Source organism: Salmo salar, chromosome 22 (assembly GCF_965601325.2).
Source record: "Salmo salar chromosome 22, fSalSal1, whole genome shotgun sequence".
NCBI classification, from domain to species: domain Eukaryota; kingdom Metazoa; phylum Chordata; class Actinopteri; order Salmoniformes; family Salmonidae; genus Salmo; species Salmo salar.
The window spans coordinates 44,937,333-44,962,658 of record NC_138312.1 but is presented as its reverse complement, the minus strand read 5'-3'; the positions used below and the strand labels follow the sequence as shown (position 1 = coordinate 44,962,658).

At 43.8% G+C, this 25,326-nt stretch overlaps 2 protein-coding genes across 4 annotated transcripts in view; both read left to right on the top strand.

The window, feature by feature from the left end:
• The first annotated feature begins 312 nt into the window (after positions 1–312).
• LOC106583439 (ubiquitin carboxyl-terminal hydrolase BAP1) lies at positions 313–20,070 on the top strand. 3 transcript variants are annotated; one of them, XM_014167599.3, is made up of 17 exons: positions 323–610; positions 891–920; positions 1,031–1,085; positions 6,587–6,719; positions 8,335–8,454; positions 8,547–8,608; positions 9,958–10,100; positions 10,475–10,553; positions 10,639–10,762; positions 11,211–11,358; positions 11,601–11,755; positions 11,937–12,058; positions 12,174–12,646; positions 13,059–13,288; positions 18,281–18,373; positions 18,516–18,588; positions 18,926–20,070. In XM_014167599.3, exons 1-17 carry the CDS (start codon positions 574–576, stop codon positions 18,994–18,996), a joined length of 2,148 nt encoding a protein of 715 aa, XP_014023074.2. In that variant the 5' UTR covers positions 323–573; the 3' UTR covers positions 18,997–20,070. The 3 variants fall into 3 exon arrangements, 2 of the variants coding, with proteins under 2 accessions (XP_014023074.2, XP_014023073.2); XM_014167598.3 differs by having other exon boundaries at positions 329–610; positions 18,940–20,070; XR_006761427.2 differs by lacking the exon at positions 18,926–20,070 and having other exon boundaries at positions 313–610; positions 12,174–12,672.
• Positions 20,071–23,063: 2,993 nt separating this feature from the next.
• The window catches only part of LOC106583441 (protein bassoon), a 201,180-nt gene continuing 198,917 nt past the window's right edge, over positions 23,064–25,326 (top strand). Inside the window, exon 1 of the mRNA XM_014167602.3 lies at positions 23,064–23,399. Within this exon, the coding sequence (XP_014023077.3) occupies positions 23,221–23,399 (179 nt within the window). The 5' untranslated portion in view covers positions 23,064–23,220. The remainder of the gene's footprint in view (positions 23,400–25,326) is intronic.

Sequence of the window (25,326 nt, the reverse complement as noted above, 5' to 3'; positions counted from 1 at the left end):
ACACGAAATAATTGACTCAATGATAATAGAATAGTAATTAGAGCATTTATGTAATTTGTCTATAAATGCATACCACGAGAAAGTATATTATGGCGCCATCTGCTGGGTAAATGGATTGAATGACGGTCGTCACTAGTTACCACAGCCACAAAGTCATAATTATGGCTAAACCAGTTTCCTACTGTACTATTTTTGTCTAAACCCCGTCTATTTCTAAAATGTATCTGATTTTAAACCTAACCACACCGCTAACCATATACCTGACCCTAACCTTATATTAAGACCAAAAATAACATTTTGTTTTCATACATTTTTACAATAGAGCCAGTTTTAGGTCTGCTATCTAGTGGAAACCCTCTTGAACGCGACTCTATCGAAGTCGCATCTAAATTACGTACATTTAAGGCGTCCGAGCTGTCATTCTTTTGTGTTTATCTCTCAACTAGCTACGACGTTTTAGAAATGCATTTTTCTTCGTTCCGTTAGCTAATTGGATAAACTGTATGCAGTGATTCTATAACTATGGACTGGCGGACTAGCTTTAATATCGATTGACTGTGTGTACATGCAAAAATGAACAAAGGGTGGCTGGAGCTCGAGAGTGACCCGGGTAAGAAGCTAACGCTAGCTAACATTAACCAATTCGTTGTCAAATCTAATCTGTAATCGAAATGTTTGATAATCTATGTTTTACTGTCACTAAACACATCAACACGTTTAATAATAGCAATTAACGTTATAGTCGTATGTCATTGCCACAGGTAACGTTAATAGCTATATTGATTGTTCCTTAGCCAGTTGCACAAGGAGGAATAATAATCTCTGTTTATATGGTCGATGCCATAGTGTTAAACGCTCCATTAACGTGTGGGTTTTCTATGGTGTTTCAGGGCTGTTCACGCTCTTGGTGGAGGATTTTGGTGAGTTGATTTGACAGGCTGGTTGTTAAAGTAACATGTACAAGATAAGTTTGAACAGCATATACTTTGAGCATCCCTTTGTGTGTTTTGCATGTGTGTTTATAATGTAGGTGTGAAGGGGGTCCAGGTAGAGGAGATATACGACCTACAAAGCAAGTGTCCAAGGTATGGAGTCATGCTAATCTGGTTACTGTCACTATCTGAAATGGCACCCTATTCTCTAGCCAAAGATGTATTCTTATGGAGCCTAACGTTATAGCCTTATGCTATTTTCAGAGGTAGGCTGGCTCTGGCAGCCAAAACAGCCAAATACTCCATCTAAACGTGAATTGATACAGTTGTGGTACGGTTATAGAAACATAAAGCCCTCTACTTTAATTTCACAAATGCAAAATACACACTTAGTGTTTTAACTGACATTATCACAGTTGCAGCCAACAGTATTTTTCAGTGACAGCGCGTTTCTGGCGGCCTTCTTCCATTACACACAGGTGTTTCAGAGTTAGCTAGATGGATAACTAACTAGCACAGGTGGTCCCTCTGTCTTCCGTAAACACGTGCTGTAACATGGCATTATGGCTGCGTGGGAACACTAACCCTATAAAGGTGTATCAATTTATAGTTTTGTTTTTTTAAGTTATTTATTGCTAATATGAAAGACACTATACAGTTGAAGTCGGAAGCTTACATACACTTAGGTTGGAGTCATTAAAACTCGTTTTTCAACCACTCCACAAAATTCTTGTTAACAAACTATCGTTTTTTGCATGACACAAGTCATTTTTCCAACAATTGTTCACAGACAGATTATTTCACTTATAATTCACTGTATCACAATTCCAGTGGGTCAGAAGTTTACATACACTAAGTTGACTGCCTTTAAACTAGAGGTCGACCAATTAAATGGAATGGCCGAGTAATTAGGGCCGATTTCAAGTTTTCATAACAATTGGTAATCAGCATTTTTGGACACCGATCATGGCCGATTACATTGCACTCCACGAGGAGACTGCGTGGCAGGCTGACTACCTGTTATGCGAGTGCAGCAAGGAGCCAAGGTAAGGTGCTAGCTAGCATTAAACTTATCTTATAAAAAACAGTCAAGCTTAACATAATCACTAGTTAACTACACATGGTTAATGATATTACTAGTTTATCTAGCTTGTCCTGCGCTGCATATAATCGATGCCGTGCCTGTTAATTTATCATTGAATCTCAGCCAACTTTGCCAAACGGGTGATTTAACAAGCACTTTTGCGAAAAAAGCACTGTCGTTGCACCAATGTGCCTAACCATAAACATCAATGCTTTTCTTAAAATCAATACACAAGTATATATTTTTAAATCTGCATATTTAGTTAATATTGCCTGCTAACATGAATTTCTTTTAACTAGGGAAATTGTGTCACTTCTCTTGCGTTCTGTGTAAGCAGAGTCAGGGTATATGCAGCAGTTTGGGCCGCCTGGCTCGTTGCGAACTGTGTGAAGACCATTTCTTCCTAACAAAGACTGTAATTAATTTGCCAGAATTGTACATGATTATGACACAACATTGAAGGCTGTGCAATGTAACAGTAATATTTAGACTTGGGGATGCTATCCGTTAGATAAAATACGGAACGGTTCCGTATTTCACAGAAAAAATAAATGTTTTGTTTTCGAAATGATAGTTTCCGGATTTGACCATATTAATGACCTAAGGCTCGTATTTCTGTGTGTTATGATTAAGTCTGATTTGAAAAAGCAGTCTGACTAAGCGGTGGTAGGCAGCAGCAGGCTCGTAAGCATTCATTCAAACAGCACTTTCCTGCATTTGCCAGCAGCTCTTCGCTCTGCTTCAAGCATTGCGCTGTTTATGACTTCAAGCCTATCAACTCCCGAGATTAGGCTGGCAATACTAAAGTACCTATTAGAACATCCAATAGTCAATGGTATAGAGAGAAATAGTCCTATAATAACTACAACCTAAAACTTCTTACCTGGGAATATTGGAGACTCATGTTAAAAGGAACCACCAGCTTTCATACTGTTCCTAGGCCATCATTGAAAATAAAAATGTGTTCATTAACTGAGTTGCCTAGTTAAATAAAGGTAAAATAAGTTCTGAGCAAGGAACTTAAATGTTAGCTTTTTTTACCTGGCACAAATTGCACTTTTACCTGGCACAAATTGCACTTTTACTTTCTTCTCCAACACTTTGTTTTTGCATTATTTAAACCAAATTGAACGTGTTTCATTATTTATTTGAGACTAAATAGTTTTTATTGATGTATTATATTAAGTTAAAATAAGTGTTCATTCAGTATTGTTGTAATTGTCATTATTACAAATATATGTAAGAAAAATCGGCCGATTAATCAGCATGGGCACTTTTTGGGCCTTGAATAATCGGCATCGGCATTTTTTTTGGTCTGTCAATAATCGGTATCGGCTTTTTTTTTTTGTCCTTCAATAATTGGTATCGGCATTGTAATATCAGATTGGGTCGACCTCTACTTTAAACAGCTTGGAAAATTTCAGAAAATGATGTAATGGCTTTAGAAGCTTCTGATAGGCTTATTGACATAATTTTAGTCAATTGGAGGTGTACCTGTGGATGTATTTCCAGGCCTACCTTCAAACTCAGTGCCTCTTTGCTTGACATCATGGGAAAATCAAAAATCAGCCAAGACCTCCGAAAATAAATTGTAGACCTCCACAAGTCTGGTTCGTCCTTGGGAGCAATTTCCAAACGCCTGAAGGTACCACGTTCATCTGTACAAACAATAGTACGCAAGTATATACACCATGGGACCACGCAGCCGTCATACCGCTCGGAAGGAGACGCGTTCTGTCTCCTAGAGATGAACATACTTTGGTGCAAAAAGTGCAAATCAATCCCAGAACAACAGCAAAGGACCTTGTGAAGATGCTGGAGGAAACAGGTACAAAAGTATCTATATCCACAGTACAACGAGTCCAGACCAGAGGACGAAACAAAAAAAGCACTGTTTGGCCATAATGACCATCGTTGTGTTTGGAGGAAAAAGGGGGAGCCTTGCAAGCCAAAGAACACCATCCCAACCGTGAAGCATGGAGGTGGCAGCATCATGTTGTGGGGGGTGCTTTGCTGCAGGAGGGACTGGTGCACTTCACAAAATAGATGGCATCATGAGGCAGGAAAATTATGTGGATATATTTAAGCAACATCTCAAGACATGAGTCGGGAAGTTAAAGCTTGGTCGCAAATGGGTCTTCCAAATGGACAATGACACCAAGCATACTTCCAAAGTTGTGGCAAAATGGCTTATGGACAACAAAGCCAAGGTATTGGCGTGGCCATCACAAAGCCCTGACCTCAAACCTGTAGAAAATGTGTGGGCAGAACTGAAAAAGCGTGTGCGAGCAAGGAGGCCTACAAACCGGACTCAGTTACACCAGCTCTGTCAGGAGGAATGGGCCAAAATTCACCCAACTTATTGTGGGAAGCTTGTGGAAAGCTACCCGAAACGTTTGACCCAAGTTAAAACAATTTGAAGGCAATGCTACCAAATACTAATTGAGTGTATGTAAACTTCTGACTCACTGGGAATGTGATGAAAGAAATAAAAGCTGGAAAAAATAATTCTCTCTACTATTATTCTGACATTTCACATTCTTAAAATAAAGTGGTGATCCTAAAACAGGGCATTTTTACTAGGATTAAATGTCAGGAATTGTGGACCTGAGTTTAAATGTAATTGGCTAAGGTGTATGTAAACTTCCGACTTCAACTCCATATACTAAAGTATATGTGGTCACCCATTCAAATGAGTGGATTTGTTTTTTTCAGCTGTCTAAAATCAAGCACAGAGCCATGCAATTGCCCTATACAAACAATGGCAGTATAAATGTCATAACTGAAGAGCTCAGTGACTTTCAATGTGGTAACGTCATAGGATGCCACCTTTCCAACAAGTCAGGTCGTCAAATTTCTCCCTTGCTAGAGCTGCCCCGGTTAACTGTAAGTGCCCTTATTGTGAAGTGGAAACGTCTAGGAGCCACGAAGTCGTATGCCACACAAGATCACAAAACGGGACCGCTGAGTTCTGTAGCGCGTAATAAACGTCTGCCCTCTGCAACACTCACTACCGATTTTTCCAAACTGCCTCTGAAGGCAACGTCAGCACAATAACTGTTTGTCGGGAGCTTCATGAAATGGGGTTTCCATGGCCAAGCAGCCACACACAAGCCTAAGATCACCATGGGCAATGCCAAGCCTCGGTTGGAGTGGTTTTAAGCTCGCCACCATTGGACTCTGGAGCAGTGGAAACACGTTCTCTGGAGTGATGGATCATGCCTCACCATTTGGCAGTCCATCGAACAAATTTGGTTTTGGCAGATGCCAGGAAAACACTACCTGCCCCATTTTCATAGTGCCAGCTGTAAAATCTGGTGGATGAGTAATGGTCTGAGGCTGTTTTTCATGGTTTGGGCAAGTCCCCTTAGTTCCAGTGAAGGGAAACCTTCACGCTACAGCATGCAATGACATTCTAGATGATTCTGTGATTCCAACTTTGTGGCAACAGTTTGGGGAAGTCCCATTCCTTTTTCAGAATGACAATGCCCCCCCCACATAAAGTGTGGTCCATACAGAAATGGTTTGTCGATCGGTGTGGAAGAACTTGATTGGCCTTGCTCAGAGCCCTGACCTCAACCCCATCGAACTCCTTTGGGCTGAATTGTTCAGACTGCATCGGGCATCTTAAACTCACTTGTACAGAAGATGCATTTGTACAATGACTCTTATGCTGTGTTTAGATGTGGGACGCAAAAACCGTCATACAAGTCGGCATAGCGGGGCAAGAAAGACGGTGACTGCAAAAGCAAGCCAGCACGACGGCACAGAGAGCAGTGAGACAGATATTTCACCAGATGTATAAATGTGAAGCATCCTCTTGGCGTTTCCACGCCAAGTGTCTGGCAGTGGGAGAAGCTGGAACGCGATGGATTTTGGCTGACATCCTGCAAATTTTCTCATCGATGGAACATTTGCTCTCCATACAGTTCTCTTCCCAAAACTAGAATCTGTAATGAACAGAGTGGACAATTTTTGTAGACTTTACCCTTTGCTAAAGTGCCCTATTATTGTTTAGGAGTGCAAAGGTGAATTGAGTTATTGCACACGCACTTCAAAGTAGGCGTTCCGTAATGCAAGCTCGTACTTGGCTCTGACCAGCTCCTTGCTTTTTCTGCCTACTATGACTAATTTGTTCCCATTTGAAACAACGGGCTGTGCTCTATCTTGGTTTAGTTATAAAAATCAGTATGTTGCTATGGTGATTTCAGTAAACAAACATCTGGTAGAAAACAAGGCTATGGCAGATATTTCAACTCCAGCATTCAATGCCAGCCTCAACAGCATTTACCATCATGCTGTCATTGAAAACAAAGACATCCGGTTTGCTGTCTACCTTGTACCATGTAAATGCAGCATTATTGGTATGTGTAATGGAACTGAGTCATGATCAAGGGCTACCTATTCCCTACATAGTGCACTACGTTTGACCAGAGCCCTATTTCGCACTGTGACAACCTCTTTGAAAGCCTTACTAATTTAAATGAACACCACTGTGTATGAGAGACCCAAATCTGTGGACCGTTGTCTGATGTTGTTGACTAACTCCCATCACCCCCCTCCCCCCCAGCCCCGTGTATGGCTTCATCTTCCTATTCAAGTGGATTGAGGAGCGAAGGTCTAGGAGGAAAGTCTCCACCTTGGTGGATGAGACCTCTGTCATTGATGATGACATTGTTAATGACATGTTCTTTGCCCACCAGGTGAGTCTGTTTTAATCCTTGACTACGCTGTAGGGTTCAGGGCAGTCAGCTTGCCTTAATACAGATTTGCATGCATGGAGGCTACAGTGCCTTCGGAAAGTATTCAGACCCCCTGACTTTTTCCATGTTTTGGTAGGTTACAGCCTTATTCCAAAACTTTATAAAACAAAATGTTTTCCTCATCAATCTACATACAACACCCTATAATGACAAAGCAAAAACAGGATTTTAGAAATTTTTGCTAATTTATAAAAAATACATTTACATAAGTATTCAGACCCTTTACTCAGTACTTTGTTGAAGCACCTTTGGCAGCGATTACAGCCTCCAGTCTTCTTGGGTATGACGCTACAAGCTTGGCGCACCTGTATTTGGGGAGTTTCTCCCAATCTTCTCTGCAGATCCTCTCAAGCTCTGTCAGTTTGGATGGGGAGTTTTGCTACCCAGCTATTTTCAGGTCTCTCCAGAGATGTTCGATCGGGTTCAAGTCCGGGCTCTGGCTGGGCCACTCAAGGACATTCAAAGACTTGTCCCAAAGCCAGGTTTTCTTCAAGGATCTCTCTGTACTTTTCTCTGTTCATCTTTGCCTCAATCCTGACTAGTTTCCCAGTCCCTGCTGCTGATAAACATCCCCACAGCATGATGCTACCACCACCATACTTCACCATAGGGATGGTGCCAGGTTTCCTCCAGAAGTGACGTTCAATCTTGGTTTCATCAGACCAGAGAATCTTGTTTCTCATGGTCTGAGAGTCTTTAGGTGCCTGTTGGCAAACTCCAAGCGAGCTAGGTGCCTTTTACTGAGGCATGGCTTCCATCTGGCCACTCTACCATAAAGCCCTGATTGGTGGAGTTCTGCATAGATGGTTGTCCTTCTGGAAGGTTCTCCCGTCTCCACAGACGAACTCTGGAGCTCTCTCAGTGACCATCGCATTCTTAGCCACCTCCCTGACTAAGGCCCTTCTCCCCAATTTCTCAGTTTGGCCAGACGGCAAGCTCTAGGAAGAATGATGGAGGACACTGTGTTCTTGGGGGACCTTCAGTGCTGCAGAAATGTTTTGGTACCCTTCCCCAGATCTGTGTCTTGACATAGTCCTGTCTCTGCGCTTTACGGACATTCCTTTGACCTCCATGGCTTGGTTTTTCCTTTGCTATTCACTGTGATCTGTAGGACGTTTTATGTAGACTGGTGTGTTCCTTTCCAAATCATGTCCAATCAATTGAATTTACCACAGGTGGACTCCAATGAAGTTGTATATCTAAAGGATGATCAGTGGAAACAATATGCACCTGAGCTCAATTTTGAGTCTCATAGCAAAGGATCTGAATGTATTTATTTTGTATAAAGTAGCAAAAAATGTTTTCGCTTTGGCTTTATGGGGTATTGTGTGTAGATTGCTGAGGATAATAATAAATAAAATAAAAAAATAAAAAAATATATAAGGCTGTAACAAAATGTGGAATAGTCAAGGGGTATGAATACTTTCCGAAGACACTGTATATTGTTGTCAGAATGTGGTGCATTCCGTCATTTCCTACTGTGCCGACGGTGTCATAGGAAGGCATTTTTCTTTATGCCATTGAGTTCCTTTACAGTTATTATTTTTGTGTCCAGCTGATCCCAAACTCCTGCGCCACCCATGCACTTCTGAGCGTGCTCCTGAACTGTAGTGGGGTTGAGTTGGGCACTACCCTCAGCCGCATGAAGACCTTCACTAAAGGCTTCGGCCCAGAGGTGAGGTGTACACACACCACACCGCTCTCCAATTTTTACTGTGGTGTCATGATTAATCAAATTTTACATGATAGTATTTTATATTTTTTCAGAGTAAAGGCTACGCCATTGGAAATGCCCCAGAGCTGGCTAAAGCACACAACAGTCATGCCAGGTAGGAGGCACTGTGGCATCTGTCCCTCCATATTGTGTATGCCCCTTCATTCTGGGTCTACCGCTAGGTTTTAGTCACTAGGCACGTAAGAAAAGACTGAAACAGGAGATGACCTACCTGAACTTGTCCAATAAGAAACGATTGTGTTCATATTTCGTTGCAAAATGTTTTGCTGTGCACTAATGAATACAACACTGATGTATACAAATGTGGCACTGCCACCCATGATTGACTTGTATTGCATTTATTTTTTTATTTAACTAGGCAAGTCAGTTAAGAACAAATTCTTATTTACAATGACGGCATACCAAAAGGCAAAAGGCCTCCTGCAGGGATGGGGGCTGGGATTTAAAAAATCTAGGACAAAACACACATCACTACATAAAGAGACTTAAGATGACAACATAGCATGGCAGCAACACATGAAGACAACATGTTAGTAACACAACATGGCAGCAGCACATGGCAGCAGCACATGGTACAAACATTATTGGGCACCGACAACAGCATGAAGGTAGAGACAATACATCACACAAAGCAGCCACAACTGTCAGTAAGAGTGTCCATGATTGAGTCTTTGAATGAAGAGATTGAGATAAAACTGTCCAGTTTGAGTGTTTGTTGCAGCTCGTTCCAGTCGCTAGCTGCAGCGAACTGAAAAGATGAGCGACCCAGGGATGTGTGTGCTTTGATTACCTTTAACAGAATGTGACTGGCAGAACGGGTGTTGTATGTGGCGGATGAGGGCTGCAGTAGATATCTCAGATAGGGGGAAGTGAGGCCTAAGAGGGTTTTATAAATAAGCGTCAACCGGTCGGTCTTGCGATGGGTATACAGAGATGACCAGTTTACTGAGGAGTATGGAGTGCAGTGATGTGTCCTATAAGGAGCATTGGTGGCAAATCTGATGGCCGAATGGTAAAGAACATCTAGCCACTCGAGAGCACCCTTACCTGCTGATCAATAAATTATGTCTCCGTAATCTAGCATGGGTAGGATGGTCATCTGAATCAGGGTTAGTTTGGCAGCTGGGGTGAAAGAGGAGCGATTACGATAGAGGAAACCAAGTCTAGATTTAACATTAGCCTGCAGCTTTGATATGTGCTGAGAGAAGGACAGTGTACTGACTAGCCATACTCCCAAGTACTTGTATGAGGTGACTACCTCAAGCTCTAAACCCTCAGAGGTAGTAATCACACCTGTGGGGAGAGGGGCAGTCTTCTTACCAAACCACATGACCTTTGTTTTGGAGGTGTACAGAACAAGGTTGCGGGCAGTGAATGGAAAGGGCTACCAGTGATGTTCAGCTCTGTCCAATTCTCACACCTCTTCCTTCTCTTTCCATGGAGACCGGAGCCCAGGCACCTGCCGGAGAAGCAGAACGGGATTAGCGCCGTGCGGACCATGGAAGCATTCCACTTTGTCAGCTACGTGCCCATCAAAGACCGCTTGTTTGAGCTAGATGGCCTCAAGGCGTACCCCATTGACCACGGTAAGAACTGCAAACTGTGATAGAGAAGCAGCATTGTACCACTATCTCACATTGAGACAGCCTGGCGCCTTCAAAGCACCTTGCTACGACTTCTCTAATCTACAGCGTGGCTATATAATATAACAATATAACCCCTGAGGACTACTGTTAGACTACAATGGAGGTGTCCCAAATGCTACCATATTCCCGGTATAGTGCACTACTCTTGGCCAGTTCTGCTAGGGTCAAAATTTGTGCAATATATAGGGAATAGGGTGCCATTTGGGACACACACTAGGTGTACACTCCAGTGACCTCGTGGGCTCTATATGAAAGCAGCTTTTAGGGGGAGGTCAATTGTAAACACTTTAATTTTCTCTTGCTCTCTCTCTCAGGGCCATGGGGAGAGGAGGAGGAGTGGACGGATAAGGCACGGCGGGTCATTATGGAGAGGATTGGCTTGGCCACGGCTGGGTGAGTCAGGGGCCAATCTCCTGCCTCAGTAACACTGAATGAGATGTTCAGACTCTAGCTCACACACTTTTGTCGCCCCTCCCAGAGAGCCCTACCATGATATCCGCTTCAACCTGATGGCAGTGGTTCCGGACCGCAGGGTGAAGTATGAGTCAAAGCTGGAGATCCTGAAGAGGAACAGACAGATGGTACTGGAGGGGCTACAGCAGGTCAGGAGACACAGGGGTGTGTGCGTGTGTGAGTGCGTGTGTGAGTGCGTGTGTGAGCGCATGGTGGCAGGGAGGCTAGCGGTTAAGAGTGTTGGTCCAGTAACTGAAAGGTCGCTGTTTTATATCCCTGAGCCGACTAGGTAAAACAAATCTGTCAACGTGCCCTTGAGTAAGTCACTTAACCTTAATTGCTCTGGATAAGAGTGCCTGTAAAATGATTAAAGTGTGTGTAAAATCATAACTATCAAATGGTTCTGGAGTGGCTACAGTAGGTCTGGACACAGACAACGGAGCCCACTGATACCGCCCAGTGAGAATGTGTGTGTCTGTGGGTGCATTTAGCTTTCCTGGTGCCCTTGATTAGCTAAAATGAATGCACCCATAGACGCATACAGACATGCACAATGTCTGTCTGACTGACTTGATATGAGTGTGACCTGTTCCCCAGCTGATCCGGGTCACCCAGCCAGAGCTTGTACAGGACAGGAAGCATCCAGACTCCTCCCCCTCAGACGACACGCCCCCTACTATCAAAAAAGAAGAGGCAGACCCTCAACCTGTTACATCACAGGGGGCTGAGCAGACTCCTCCCACAGGTATTAAATTCAGCTCTGAACCTCCTCAATGTTGGTCCTCTTTATAGACATGAGAATGTGAGTCTTATGAGTCACCCTATTGCCTTTATTGTGCACTACCTTTTCCCAGGGCCCTGTCAAAAGTACTGCACTATATATGGAATAGGGTGTCATTTGGGATGCTGCCTGTCGCAGGGTATGATGTGCTTCAACTGGTACATTGACATTCATGGAGTCTGACCATGTGTTCCCCTGTTGTGCAGACACAGCAGCCCAGTCCCAATTGGTCCCGAGCCCCTCAGGCAAGGGGAAAGCCATGGGGAAACCAGCGGGGGCCTCCCAGCCTGTCACCAGCCCCATCGTCCCTCGCCTACCAGCCTTCTTGGACAACCACAACTACGCCAAGTCCCCCATGCAGGTCGGGGGGACGGGTTATGATGCGACATAACTCAACATTTCCACACAACTCTCATTGACATTAATGCATGATTTTTACAACAGTCTTGACTTACATACTCCTACCTCAAGTTAGGATTCAACTCGAAGCCAATACTGTATGTTTGCCTTGGCAAGGTCGCTGATTGGTTGTTCTCTGACAGGAGGATGAGGACCTTGCGACAGGGGTGGGTCGTCCCCGGGTGCCCGGTGCGCCCCAGCCCCCCTACTCTGATGACGATGACTATGAGGATGAAGAGGAGGAAGAGATTGGCACACCAACCAGGTCAGTTCCTTCACATCACATGGGCCCGTATTCACAAAGTGTAGGAGTGCTGATCTAGGATCAAAATGTTCTCTTCCAAGCAATTGGAGTGTTTGAAATGTATTTGTGTGCGTAGGTTCAGGCGTAAAGGGGTGCTGCGTTCCCGTACAGGCCGTGTCGGGGGAGGCACCGGCGTAGAGACCAAGCTGGCACTCGGCGTCCTGGCCGAGAAACTCAAGAAGGAAGTCCAGAGGAAGGATTCTCTGGCCACGCCCCTCTCCGTCCGTACCGAGGGCCGCACTGGGGGCATCGTGATCACGGCCGCCTCCCAGCCCTCGCCCACACCCAGCAACGAGAGCACCGACACCGCCTCTGAGATCGGCAGTGCCTTCAACTCACCACTGCGCTCCCCGGCCCGCTCCCAGGCGGCCACGCGGCCCTCCAGCCCTGTTGCGTCCCACCTGTCCCGGGTGTTGTTTGGGGAGGATGAGGGTCTACTGAGGCTGGATGCCAGACAGAACCGGGCCGTTAGAGAGCTGGGGCCCTCCGTCAGCACCGCCCTGCTGCACCTACAGGAGGATGGGGTTATATACACTGTACCACCACCCGGTGAGGAAGGACGGGTGTGTGCGTGGGTGGGTGAGAGTGATTGAAATTGAGGTATTGGACCTGTGGGGAAGCGAACATGGGCACTCGATTAAGATCATCGTAAATTACATTTCAAAGTGTATCTGTTTACCTTTAGACCTAATTACATAATCCATATTAATACCTGGATTATACTAATCTAATACCAGAGTCACACTGCTCTTGAGATGGAAACAGAAGCATATGGAAGACGATATCACTAAATTGGAACCAGACCTGGGTTCAAGCACTATTTGAAATATTTTAACACTATCTGTGCTTAATTGCATTCCAGGCAGGCTAAAGCAAACACAAAGTATTTGAAAGATTTAAGAGTATTTGAACCCAGGTCTCGTTTATAGCTGCTAAATAGGTCTGTTTCTTGCCTGTACAGCTGATACAGCTCTTGAAGAGAAGAAGGCAGGCACTCCAGAGAAGGTAAAAGAGCAAGGTAGCAATCCAGCAGTAGAGGGGGACGGCGTGAAGGAGGAGGGGAAGGAGGGACCTTCGGTGGAGGTGGAAGAGATCAGAGAAACAACAGAGGTCAAACCCAGCATGGAAAAGGTCATCTCCACGGAAACCGTTGGAAGCAACAAGCCATCTGGGGAAAAATACTCTCCTAAAGTAAGTCCTTTCCCTCTTTCTTAGAAACATATCTGGCGATATAAACTCAGCAAAAAAAGAAACATCCTCTCACTGTCAACTGCGTTTATTTTCAGCAAACTTAACATGTGTAAATATTTGTATGAACAAAACAAGATTCAACAACTGAGACGTGACATAAACTGAACAAGTTCCACAGACGTGACTTACCGAAATGGAATAATGTGTCCCTAAACAAAGGGAGGGTCAAAATCAAAAGTAACAGTGTCTGGTGTGGCCACCAGCTGCATTAAGTACTGCCGTGCAGCTCCTCCTCATGGACTGCACCAGATTTGCCAGGTCTTGCTGTGAGATGTTACCCCACTCTTCCACCAAGGCACCTGCAAGTTCCCAGACATTTCTGGGGGGAATGGCCCTAGCCCTCACCCTCCGATTCAACAGGTCTCAGACATGCTCATTGGGATTGAGATCTGGGCTCTTCGCTGGCCATGGCAGAACACTGACATTCCTGTCTTGCAGGAAATCACACACAGAACGAGCAGTATGGCTGGTGGCATTGTCATGTCAGGATGAGCCTGCAGGAAGGGTACCACATGAGGGAGGAGGGTGTCTTCCCTGTAAGGCACAACGTTGAGATTGCCTGCAATGACGACAAGCTCAGTCCGATGATGCTGTGACACACCGCCCCAGACCATGACGGACCCTCCACCTCCAAATCGATCCCGCTCCAGAGTACAGGCCTTGGTGTAACGCTCATTCCTTCGACGATAAATGCGAATCTGACCATCACCCCTGGTGAGATCCCTCGTCAGTGAAGAGCACTTTTTGCCAGTCCTGTCTGGTCCAGCGACAGTGGGTTTGTGCCCATAGGCGACGTTGTTGCCGGTGATGTCTTGTGAGGACCTGCCTTACAACAGGCCTACAAGCCCTCAGTCCAGCTTCGTTCAGCCTATTGCGGACAGTCTGAGCACTGATGGAGGGCTTGTGCATTCCTGGTGTAACTCGGGCAGCTGTTGCCATCCTGTACCTGTCCCGCAGGTGTGATGTTCAGATGTACCGATCCTGTGCAGGTATTACACGTGGTCTGCCACTGTGGGCGATCAGCTGTTTGTCCTGTCTCCCTGTAGCGCTTTGTTGGCGTCTCACAGTACAATTTATTACCCTGGCCACATTTGCAGTCCTCATGCCTAAGGCACGTTCACGCAGATGAGCAGGGACCCTAGGCATCTTTTGCTGTTTTTCAGAGTCAGTAGAAAGGCCTCTTTAGTATCCTAAGTTTTCATAACTGTGACCTTAATTGCCTACCGTCTGTAAGCTGTTAGTGTCTTAACGACCGTTCCACAGATGCATGTTCATTGATTGTTTATGGTTCATTGAACAAGCATGGGAAACAGTGTTTAAATCCTTTACAATGAAGATCTGAAGTTATTTGGATTTTTATGAATTATCTTTGAAAGACAGGGTCCTGAAAAAGGGACCGAGTTTATATAATTAGTACTAGTCAAGTTTGGACACCTACTTTTTTTTTTTTTACTGTTTTCTACATTGTAGAGTAATAGTGAAGACATCAAAATTATGAAATTAAATGAAACCATGTAGTAAGCAAAAAGTGTTCAACAAATACAAATATTTGAGATTCTTCAAAGTACCCACCCTTTGCCTTGATGACAGCTTTGCACATGCTTGGCATTCTCTCAACCAGCTGCACCTGGAATGCATCAAATCACCTCAACCCAATTGAGATGGTTTGGGAACCAAAAGCAGCCAACAAGTGCTCAGCATATGTGGAAACTCAAGACTGTTGGGAAGGCATTCCAGGTGAAGCTGGTTGAGAGAATGCGGAAGTGTAGAAATCTTTCATCAATACAAAGGGTGGCTACTTTGAAGAATCTCAAATAAAATGTATAACACTTTTTTTGGTTACTACATGATTCCATATGTGTTATTTCATAGTTTTGATGTCTAAAGTATTATTCTATAATTTTAGAAAATAGTTAATAAATGAAACCACTGGAATGAGTAGAGAGAGCCTACAGCAGCACCTGGATCTTCTGCACAGATTCTGTCAGACCTGGACCCTGATTGACTGTATCTCAGTAGGACAAAAATATTGGTTTTCCAAAAAAGGTCCAATTCCCAGTACCACAAATACAGTCTAGACACCATTGCCCTAGCGCACAAAAAAGCTATACATACCTCGGCCTTAACGTCAGCGCCACAGGTACAGTGAGGGAAAAAAGTATTTGATCCCCTGCTGATTTTGTATGTTTGCCCACTGACAAAGAAATGATCAGTCTATCATTTTAATGGTAGGTTTATTTGAACAGTGAGAGACAGAATAACAACAAAATCCAGAAAAACGCATGTCAAAAATGTTATAAATTGATTTGCATTGTATTGAGGGAAATAAGTATTTGACCCCTCTGCAAAACATGACTTAGTACTTGGTGGCAAAACCCTTGTTGGCAATCAGAGGTCAGACGTTTCTTGTAGTTGGCCACCAGGTTTGCACACATCTCAGGAGGGATTTTGTCCCACTCCTCTTTGCAGATCTTCAAGTCATTAAGGTTTCGAGGCTGACGTTTGGCAACTCGAACCTTCAGCTCCCTCCACAGAGTTTCTATGGGATTAAGGTCTGGAGACTGGCTAGGCCACTCCAGGACCTGAATGTGCTTCTTCTTGAGCCACTCCTTTGTTGCCTTGGCCGTGTGTTTTGGGTCATTGTCATGCTGGAATACCATCCACGACCCATTTTCAATGCCCTGGCTGAGGGAAGGAGGTTCTCACCCAAGATTTGACGGTACATGGCCCCGTCCATCGTCCCTTTGATGCGGTGAAGTTGTCCTGTCCCCTTAGCAGAAAAACACCCCCAAAGCATAATGTTTCCACCTCCATGTTTGACGGTGGGGATGGTGTTCTTGGGGTCATAGGCAGCATTCCTCCTCCAAACACGTTGAGTTGATGCCAAAGAGCTCCATTTTGGTCTCATCTGACCACAACACTTTCACCCAGTTGTCCTCTGAATCATTCTGACGTTCATTGGCAAACTTCAGACGGGCATGTATATGTGCTTTCTTGAGCAGGGGGACCTTGCGGGCGCTGCAGGATTTCAGTTCTTCACGGCGTAGTGTTACCAATTGTTTTCTTGGTGACTATGGTCCCAGCTGCCTTGAGATCATTGACAAGATCCTCCCGTGTAGTTCTGGGCTGATTCCTCACTATTCTCATGATCATTGCAACTCCACGAGGTGAGATCTTGCATGGAGCCCCAGGCCGAGGGAGATTGACAGTTCTTTTGTTTCTTCCATTTGCGAGTAATCGACCCAACTGTTGTCACCTTCTCACCAAGCTGCTTGGCGATGGTCTTGTAGCCCATTCCAGCCTTGTGTAGGTCTACAATCTTGTCCCTGACATCCTTGGAGAGCTCTTTGGTCTTGGCCATGGTGGAGCGTTTGGAATCTGATTGCTTTTGTGGACAGGTGTCTTTTATACAGGTAACAAGCTTAGATTAGCACTCCCTTTAAGAGTGTGCTCCTAATCTCAGCTCGTTACCTGTATAAAAGACACCTGGGAGCCAGAAATCTTTCTGAGGGGGTCAAATACTTATTTCCCTCATTAAAATGCAAATCAATTTATAAAAATTTTGACATGCGTTTTTCTGGATTTTTTTGTTGTTATTCTGTCTCTCACTGTTCAAATAAACCTACCATTAAAATTAGACTGATCATTTCTTTGTCAGTGGGCAAATGTACAAAATCAACAGGTGATCAAATACTTTTTTCCCCTCACTGTAACTTCCACAAAGCTGTGAACTAGCTGAGCGACAAGGCAACAGCTCGTTGTGACGCTGATGTTTAGGCCGAGTTATGTATCGTTTTTTTTTTTGTGCTCTAGGGCAACGGTGTCTAGATGGAAGCATATCAGTGATATCGTCTTTCTATGCCATCAAAGGGAACATAAAATTTGACATACCAAATAGGATCTGGCTAAAAATACAGTTCTAGATCCGCTCACCAACCAAGAATGCGACCAAACAAATTGAGAGACTCCATGAAGAATTCTGCAAAAATATCCTCAGCTTACAATGTAAAACACCAAATAATGCATGCAGAGTAGAATTAGGCCGATGGCAGCTAATTATCAAAATCCAGAAAAGAGACGTTAAATTCTACAACCACCTAAAAGGAAGCGAGTCCCAAACCTTCCATAACAAAGCCATCACCTACAGAGATGAACCTAGAGAAGAGTCCCCTAAGCAAGCTGGTCCTAGGGCTCTGTTCACAAACAGAGCCCCAGGACAGCAACACAGTTAGATCCAACCAAATCATGAGAGAACCAAAAGATAATCACTTGACACATTGGAAAGAATTAACAAAAACAGCGCAAACTACAATGCTATTTGGCCCTAAACAGAGAGTACAGTGGAAGAATACCTGACCACTGTGACTGACCCAAACTTAAGGAAAGCTTTGACTATGTACAGACTCGGTGACCATAGCCTTGCTATTGAAAAAGGCTGCAAGACCTGGCTCTCAAGAGAAGACAGGCTATGTGCACACTGCCCACAAAACGAGGTGGAAACTGAGCTGCACTTCCTAACCTCCTGCCAAATATATGACCATAGAGACACATATTTCCCTCAGATTACACAGACCCACAAAGAATTTGAAAACGAACCCAATTTTGATAAACTCCCATATCTACTGGGTGAAATACCACAAGATTTGTGACCTGTTGCCACAAAAGGCCAACGAGTGAAGAACAAACACCATTGTAAATACAACCCATGTTTATTTATTTTCCATTTTGTACTTGAACTATTTGCTAATAATATGACATTTTGAAATGTCTTTTGGAACTTCTGTGTAATGTTTACTGTTCATTTTTGTTTTATTTGTCTACTTCACTTGCTTTGGCAATGTTAACATATAATTGGCATGCCAATAAAGCCCTTGAATTTAACTGAATTGAGAGTGAGTGTGTCACAATTTGTTTCTCACTTGTTTCCTGCAGGAGCTGCTTGCTCTGCTCAAGTGTGTGGAGGCTGACATCGCCAACTATGAAGTGTTTCTAAAGGAGGAGGTGGAGAAGAGGAAAAAATACAAGGTTATTGTAGTTGCTCTAAAGCAGAGCCATTAAAACGTTTAATCAGACGTCCAAATCTATGTGGGCGTGTTTGTTATGCATGTTGTGTGTGGGTTTTGTATGTTGGCGTTCTAATCTCAATGTTCACCTATATTTTGACCAGATTGATGACCAGAGGAGGACCCATAATTATGACGAGTTCATCTGCACCTTCATATCCATGCTGGCACAAGAAGGTAAGGCCACCTCTTTCCTTTGGTATAGAGAGAGGGAGGTAGAGGAAAAGACAGAATGTGCATGAAGTGGATTTTCATGCACATTCTGTCTTTTCCTCTACCTCCCTCTCTCTTTTCACTCATTAACTGTCACATCTCTATATTTCACCCCTACTGCCTGCTGTGCAGTCAGACCCATGCTGGTTGAGAGTAGTTCATAAATTATGCTTTTTCTTCTCTGATAAGGGTTTTCATGCAGGAAATGTTATATCATTTACTAGATCATAGGCAATTTTACAGGAACCTCTTTTAAATCAAATCAATGGAGTTCAGTCATTGTCATTTCTCCTCTGATCAGCTTTCTGTCTGCAGGCATGTTGGCCAGTCTGGTTGAGCAGAATATCTCTGTGCGTCGTCGCCAGGGAGTGAGCATCGGACGTTTACACAAACAGAGGAAACCAGACCGCAGGAAACGCTCGCGACCCTACAAGGCCAAGCGCCAGTGACCCCAGGAAGTGCTCGCTTGGGGTCCCTCTGCACCAATCATGGCAAAGAAGGCAAAAACCCTTGTTGCACTCATGACACTGTCCTGTGACTTAGGGAGAAAATGACTCATTCATATTGTTGCATTTTAGTGTCAGTGTTTTTTTGTTTTTTTCATCCAATGGACCATCTGTTGATTAGCTGAACCAAATGATGTAACGTTTTGCTTTCCTGTAACATTTCTTTTTTAATGCATGTTAGAGTCCCAAATGGCACCTTATTCCTATATAATGCACTACCCTATGGGCCATGGTCAAAATGGTGCACCATATAGGGAATAGGGTGACATTTGGGATGAACACCTAGTCTCCATGTTAAAAGGACCTTTGTCTGTGCCATCACACTGTGTACTGGGTCGTGTTCATTAGGGCAGAAAATGTTTTGCAATAGGAAAAGAAGCATTTGCAATTCCGGATAGTCATTCCATTGGGGGCCTAATGAACACAACCCAGGGGTGACTCAACTGACTGTGAGGGACACAGGAAGGTGCTTGGAAGTCTGGGAGTTAGTCTGATCATGTGACATGATATAATCCTCATTCCTGTCAAGCAGGGCTGGTTTACCACTATTTGCTTGCTTGTATCATGCTTTGGCAGTACTGTATGGTTGTATCCCAGATGGCACCCTATTTCCTATAAAGTGCACTACTTTTAGGGCCCAAGGGCTCTGGTAAAAGTAGTGCACTAGGGAATGGGGTGCCATTTGGGACTTACTCTAAATCTCTTTGGAGGTCCTGTAACTGTAATGATGAGATCTATTCATTTAATGTTTTTTTTATCTGTAAATCTCTCAATTGAGATTCTGATCATTGGAGAGCATTGTCAGTGTGTTTTTGTACATGCATACTGTATCTGTCTGCTCAGCATCAGTGGTAGCAAGTATTTTTTTTTTTTTTTTTAATTTAAATTATTTGTTATCCTAGTCACATGAATAACTACAATAAACTCCACAAAAGCACGATGGACCTCACTCACTCCTCAGCATGTCAAAGGTGGATGTCGGTCATATTTGGTGAGCTGAAATATCACTGGGGCCTGGCTTTGACAGTGTATTTGTTTCATAACTTGAATAGCTTTATACATGGTGAGACTCCACTGGAGCTGGATAGGACACGTTTCTATGAAAGAATACAGACTATATTCCAAGAATAGCTGTCCATTGGTCACCAGAGGGGAGGCTCAAGACAACGTGGCGGAGAACAGTCGAGACAGTTCCAGCAACATCAGCAGGGCCACAATGGAGAAGAGCCTTTGTTGCTATGCTATGAGCCAGTCAGTGCTACAGGGTTATGGCTAGAAGGGATACAGCTTTTATCAAATTAACATCAAAAGTTGAAATGTAACGCTTTTCTTAATCTAATTATCCTAACCTGCTGCATTAAGTATCCCAACCTGCCAAGGTAAATTATAACCTGCCACAAAGTCTGACAAAACTGCGCGATGTGGCGAGTGAGTCATGCTTGTTGAGAGAATTGCCAAGCAGACATTTTGTGCAGTTCCTGCCGATGTCCACTAGGTGAGGCTGTGACTGCAGGATGAGTGATGCTGAACCTATTTTTTTATTTATTTTTTATATATATTTTTGGTCAAGACTTCTCCACCGTCAGCAAGGCTTCTCACCACATGGGTTCCTTCCAATGCGGTGCCAGGTTGGATACATTTAGGCACATTGCCCAATAGTATCACACACTTCCATTCAAAAGTTTACGGTAACTTAGACATTTACTTTTTTTTTTGTGCCTGTTCTTTTGCCCATCTTAATCTTTTATTTTTATTGGCCAGTCTGAGCTATGGCTTTTTCTTTGCAACTCTGCCTAGAAGGCCAGCATCCTGGAGTCGCCTTTTCACTCTTGACGTTGAGACTGGTGTTTTGTGGGTACTATTTAATGAAGCTGCCAGTTGTGGACTTGTGAGGCATCTGTTTCTCAAACTAGATACTCTAATGTAGTTGTCCTCTTGCTCAGTTGTGCACTGGGGCCTCCCACTCTTCTTTCTATTCAGGTTAGTCAGTTTGTGCTGTTCTGTGAAGGGAGTAGTACACATCGTTGTACGAGATCTTCAGTTTCTTGGCAATTTCTTGCATGGAATAGCCTTCATTTCTCAGAACAAGAATAGACTGATGAATTTCAGAAGAAAGTTCTTTGTTTCTGGCCATTTTGAGCTTGTAAACGAACCCACAAATGCTGATACCTCAGTCTAAAAAAGGACAGTTGTATTGCTTCTTTAATCAGGACAACAGTTTTCAGCTGTGCTAACAATTGCAGAAGGGTTTTCTAATGATCAATTAGCTTTTTAAAATTATAAACTTGGATTAGCTAACACAACGTGCCATTAGAACACAGGAGAGATGGTTGCTGATAATGGGCCTCTGTATGCCTATGTAGATATTCCAGCACATTCACTCAGGGCCAACAATACAGTGACGTGACCACGTTGGTACAGGCATTTAAAAAGGATGTTATCCTTCTCTTTTAGGCAGTGTATATTTAACTGGCAGAAAATGAATGGAGGTGGATGACAGTATGCTAACCCAACGTTAACTTTCATGCCTTTCCTTAACCCTAACCTTATTCTCATTGATATTATACCTAATTTGAACCTAAACCTTGTTCCTAAGCCTAACCTTAACCAAGTAATTTCGGGCCCATATGCCTCAATTAAAAATGTTTTTCTGCTGGTTCAATACACTTTTCTTTAAATACACAATAACAGGATCTAATATTAGATTGAGTTATGAGGGAAAATGTTTGTTGTTACACAATGTCACTGGCACAACACCAGGGACATGAGCTGAATTGAACGTAGTAACTCCCCTCAATGGACTTGGAACATCTGAACATTTAATGACTTTAGGACCAAGGAGATGTATTCAAAATAGCTTCTGATGTTTCCTAATACGTGTTCATTGATGGTAAAATGTGCCCGTTTGTCCATTTCCTGAAAAATTACAGGGAAGATTAAACATTTTAATGAATTATGACTTGACATGCTCATTTAACATTTCCATGGCAGCGGTACATGCACACCAGGGCTGAACACACAGAAACACTAACCACTTCCTACCACAACCACACATCCATTATTGTCTTTGTGTCAGTGAACCTATCTATCTGCCAATCTCTTTCATCCCATTTGGTCCAAAATGAACCATTGACTGGCTTTTCACAGAAGTATTAATGGTGCTGAGGTGAGAGATTATAGATAGCCCTGTCAATGATGGAGTAACCTGGGCTAGAGAGGAAATGAGATCTGTTTATTCCCTTGGGTCCTGCAGAGCACAGCGTCTGGTCAATAGTCTGATCAGGTGACCCCTCAGTCCTCACAGATACACAGTGGCCAGAGAGGACTGACAGGAGAAGGGGACAGGGAGTCTGTCTACATCACATATAGCATCCCACTCTCTATATAGTGCACTACTTTTAATCAGAGCTCTATGGGCCCTGGTCAAAAGTAGTGCACTAAATAGGGAATAGGGTGCCATTTGGAATCCATCCTCTGTCTAGTGCCCTTTGAGAATGTACCCTTTTAAGAGGAAGAGAACATGCAGTCTTCATTGAAGATTTATTTTCTGCTGTTTAGTGGTTACTCATTTTCATTCTCAGAGATTTGGAACATAAGAGGGTGTACAACATGGAGAGCACCACTGACACTGGCCCACTAATCCAAGAGAGAGACAACCCTCTCCATGGAGCATACAGTAGGTCTATAACAAACACTAGGTCTACACATGCCTTAGAAAATGGAGATGAATGACAGGTCACATGGATCAAATTGCCTCTATATTGGAAAAAGGTATGTTTTTCATAGCGGTTCGGTGGGTTCAAGTGTCTTGCCCCCTCCTCGGGCACTGCGTGACCCCTACGCCTCCAACTAGGATCTATTTAGGCAGCCGGGACAAATTAGGGTTTTGGGCACGCGCCCGTCCGCGCGCTCTCCCGTTTGCGTCAGCACGCGTCCTACCCGTTCTGCCAGGCGCGAGCTCCGTGCAGGAAACTGAATTGTAGGTGATGATGGCGGAAGGAGAGCAGCGTTGAGTTGTCTCTGAGTTTTTATTGTAACTGTAGAAACCTCTACTACATCGTTTCTCTCCTCCTAATCATCTCCCGAGACGATGGGGAATGAAGGCAGCATCGAGGGAGAGGGCCAGCCGGGACAGCCCGGCTCCACTGTTCCTTCTGCGAGTGCTCCGATTTCCATTTCAGCACCAGCGGGCTCTGGACAGCTCATCAAGCCCAGCAATGGTGCGCCAACAGGAGGTACAGGGGCCGGACCCGGCCCGGGGATTAACAGGTAGGCTACAATCTAGGACAGTTCTCTGCAGAACCGTGACAATAAAACGACACTGTTTCCGTTTCCAGGATATTTATGTATCGTGCGGATGACATGTAGCCTAGCCTATAGTGGCCGTTTTTCAGAATGTGGAGAAAATACAGCTGGTGTTTTAATTATTAATTTACAATATCGCTGTAACACATACTGTCCATATAGATGATTCCTAGTTTTAATATTTTGATTACAATGTAGGGTATGTTTAGAATATAGGCTACATTTACACATTTGATGCATGTATAAAACCTCACTTTAACAGGCGGGTAAGATAAAGGCTATTGTATAAGCTATAAAGGGGAAGTAGACATTTTAAATCGTGAATGGTCACAGCTCTAAACTGTGTAATTTACAGCGTGCGTATTGGAGCCACCAAACGGAACATTTTCATTGATGAAGATTCCACGCCCGCCCTCGCACGGTGCGCGTGAGTGTGGGCCGTCAGATTGTAGATACACTAGAGGGGCCATCTCTTTGTAAAAATGGACCGAAACACCTTGTTCATATTATTTTACGTCTTCTTTACGAGCGATACTATCTAAAACATGCACCTGTATTTAGCTGAAAGGCAATTCCATTCATTTTTACGCTTTGATTCCACGATGGGCGTGACTTGTGACGATAAGCAACTGCTGTGACCGTAGTGGCCTTCTCACGTGACGTGGATTTAGAGAATTTCAATAATGGGCTATCCATGAGACCAATTATTCTTTCCCACCAATGACCAAAGTCGCCTGCTAATTGCCCGTCTAATAAGCGACCGTTACTCACTCGAGTTAAAAAATAGCATACTATCCATCATCACATAGCCTATCGAGATTATTACAATAGAAAAAGAACCACGTTTAGTAGGCTAATATTCTATAGAGGCGGGGTGAGGGGATGAAAGCATTGGTAGCCAACGTGTGTTCCCGGTAGCCTCTGAATCATTTGTATCGCCACACATTGTAAATGGTCGCTTGTGCTGTTGGAACATCATATCGTTGATAAAACATCAATATTTTACCACGAACGAGACAATGTTGTGGATTGTGCAAACTCGAGTTTACAAGCTACATTCATGATTAATGTTACAACAACGCCGACTTTTAGTGAATCATATGCCCCACGTGAAGAATAGTCGTTTTCCCTCCCCACGTGGCCTTTAGTAAATTGTACAGTGTAGCCTCCTATGGTGTGTTTGCTGTTTATATTAATTTGCAACTCATTATTAAATTGTAACACACAGAATGCTGAGATGAAGACCTGTCTGTGGTGAGTTTGTATGTGTAGATTACCTACAGATGGATGGTCTCTAGCATCTGTGTGACTGGATGACACAAATTGAGGAGGAGACCAGAATACTCACATACAGCTGCCTGCTTTTACTGTGTAAGCGTCCCAAATGGCTCCCTACATAGTGCACTACTTTTGACTAGAGCCATATATAGTGAATAGGGTGCCAATTAGGACGAACACCTCACCCAGTGTGTAGCTTACCTCTGACAGCCTGTATGTCTGCTGAAAAGGGTTCTCCATTGTATAGTGTGAATACATGTCTTTTCTGTGTGTTACAGTATGTATGTAGGACTATTCTTGTCCGTTTGGCATGACAATGAGTGACAAGGATTTGTCACTCAGGCTCTATTTTTACATGTGCAGTATAATATTGATTCCTCACGTGTCAGTGTCTTTCCATCTTGCTGGATGGTGGTGGTATCTCACACATCACCCAGCGGTGACGAGCACAGATGGGTTGACGCTTGGTGCTGTTCGCTCTGCATTTTCTCCAGCTATGTTTTATGATGATACCTTTCTATATACACTGCATGTGGACACCCCTTCAAATTAGTGGATTTGGCTATTTCAGCTACACCGTTGCTGACTGGTGTATAAAATTGAGCACACAGCC

Coding starts and splice junctions, on each gene's coding strand:
- LOC106583439 (XM_014167598.3), top strand. CDS start 574: ATGAACAAAGGGTGGCTGGAGCTCGAGAGTGACCCGG. Junction 10,101..10,474: donor GGCGTACCCCATTGACCACG/GTAAGAACTGCA, acceptor TCTCTCTCTCAG/GGCCATGGGGAGAGGAGGAG. Junction 18,374..18,515: donor AGAAGAGGAAAAAATACAAG/GTTATTGTAGTT, acceptor TATTTTGACCAG/ATTGATGACCAGAGGAGGAC.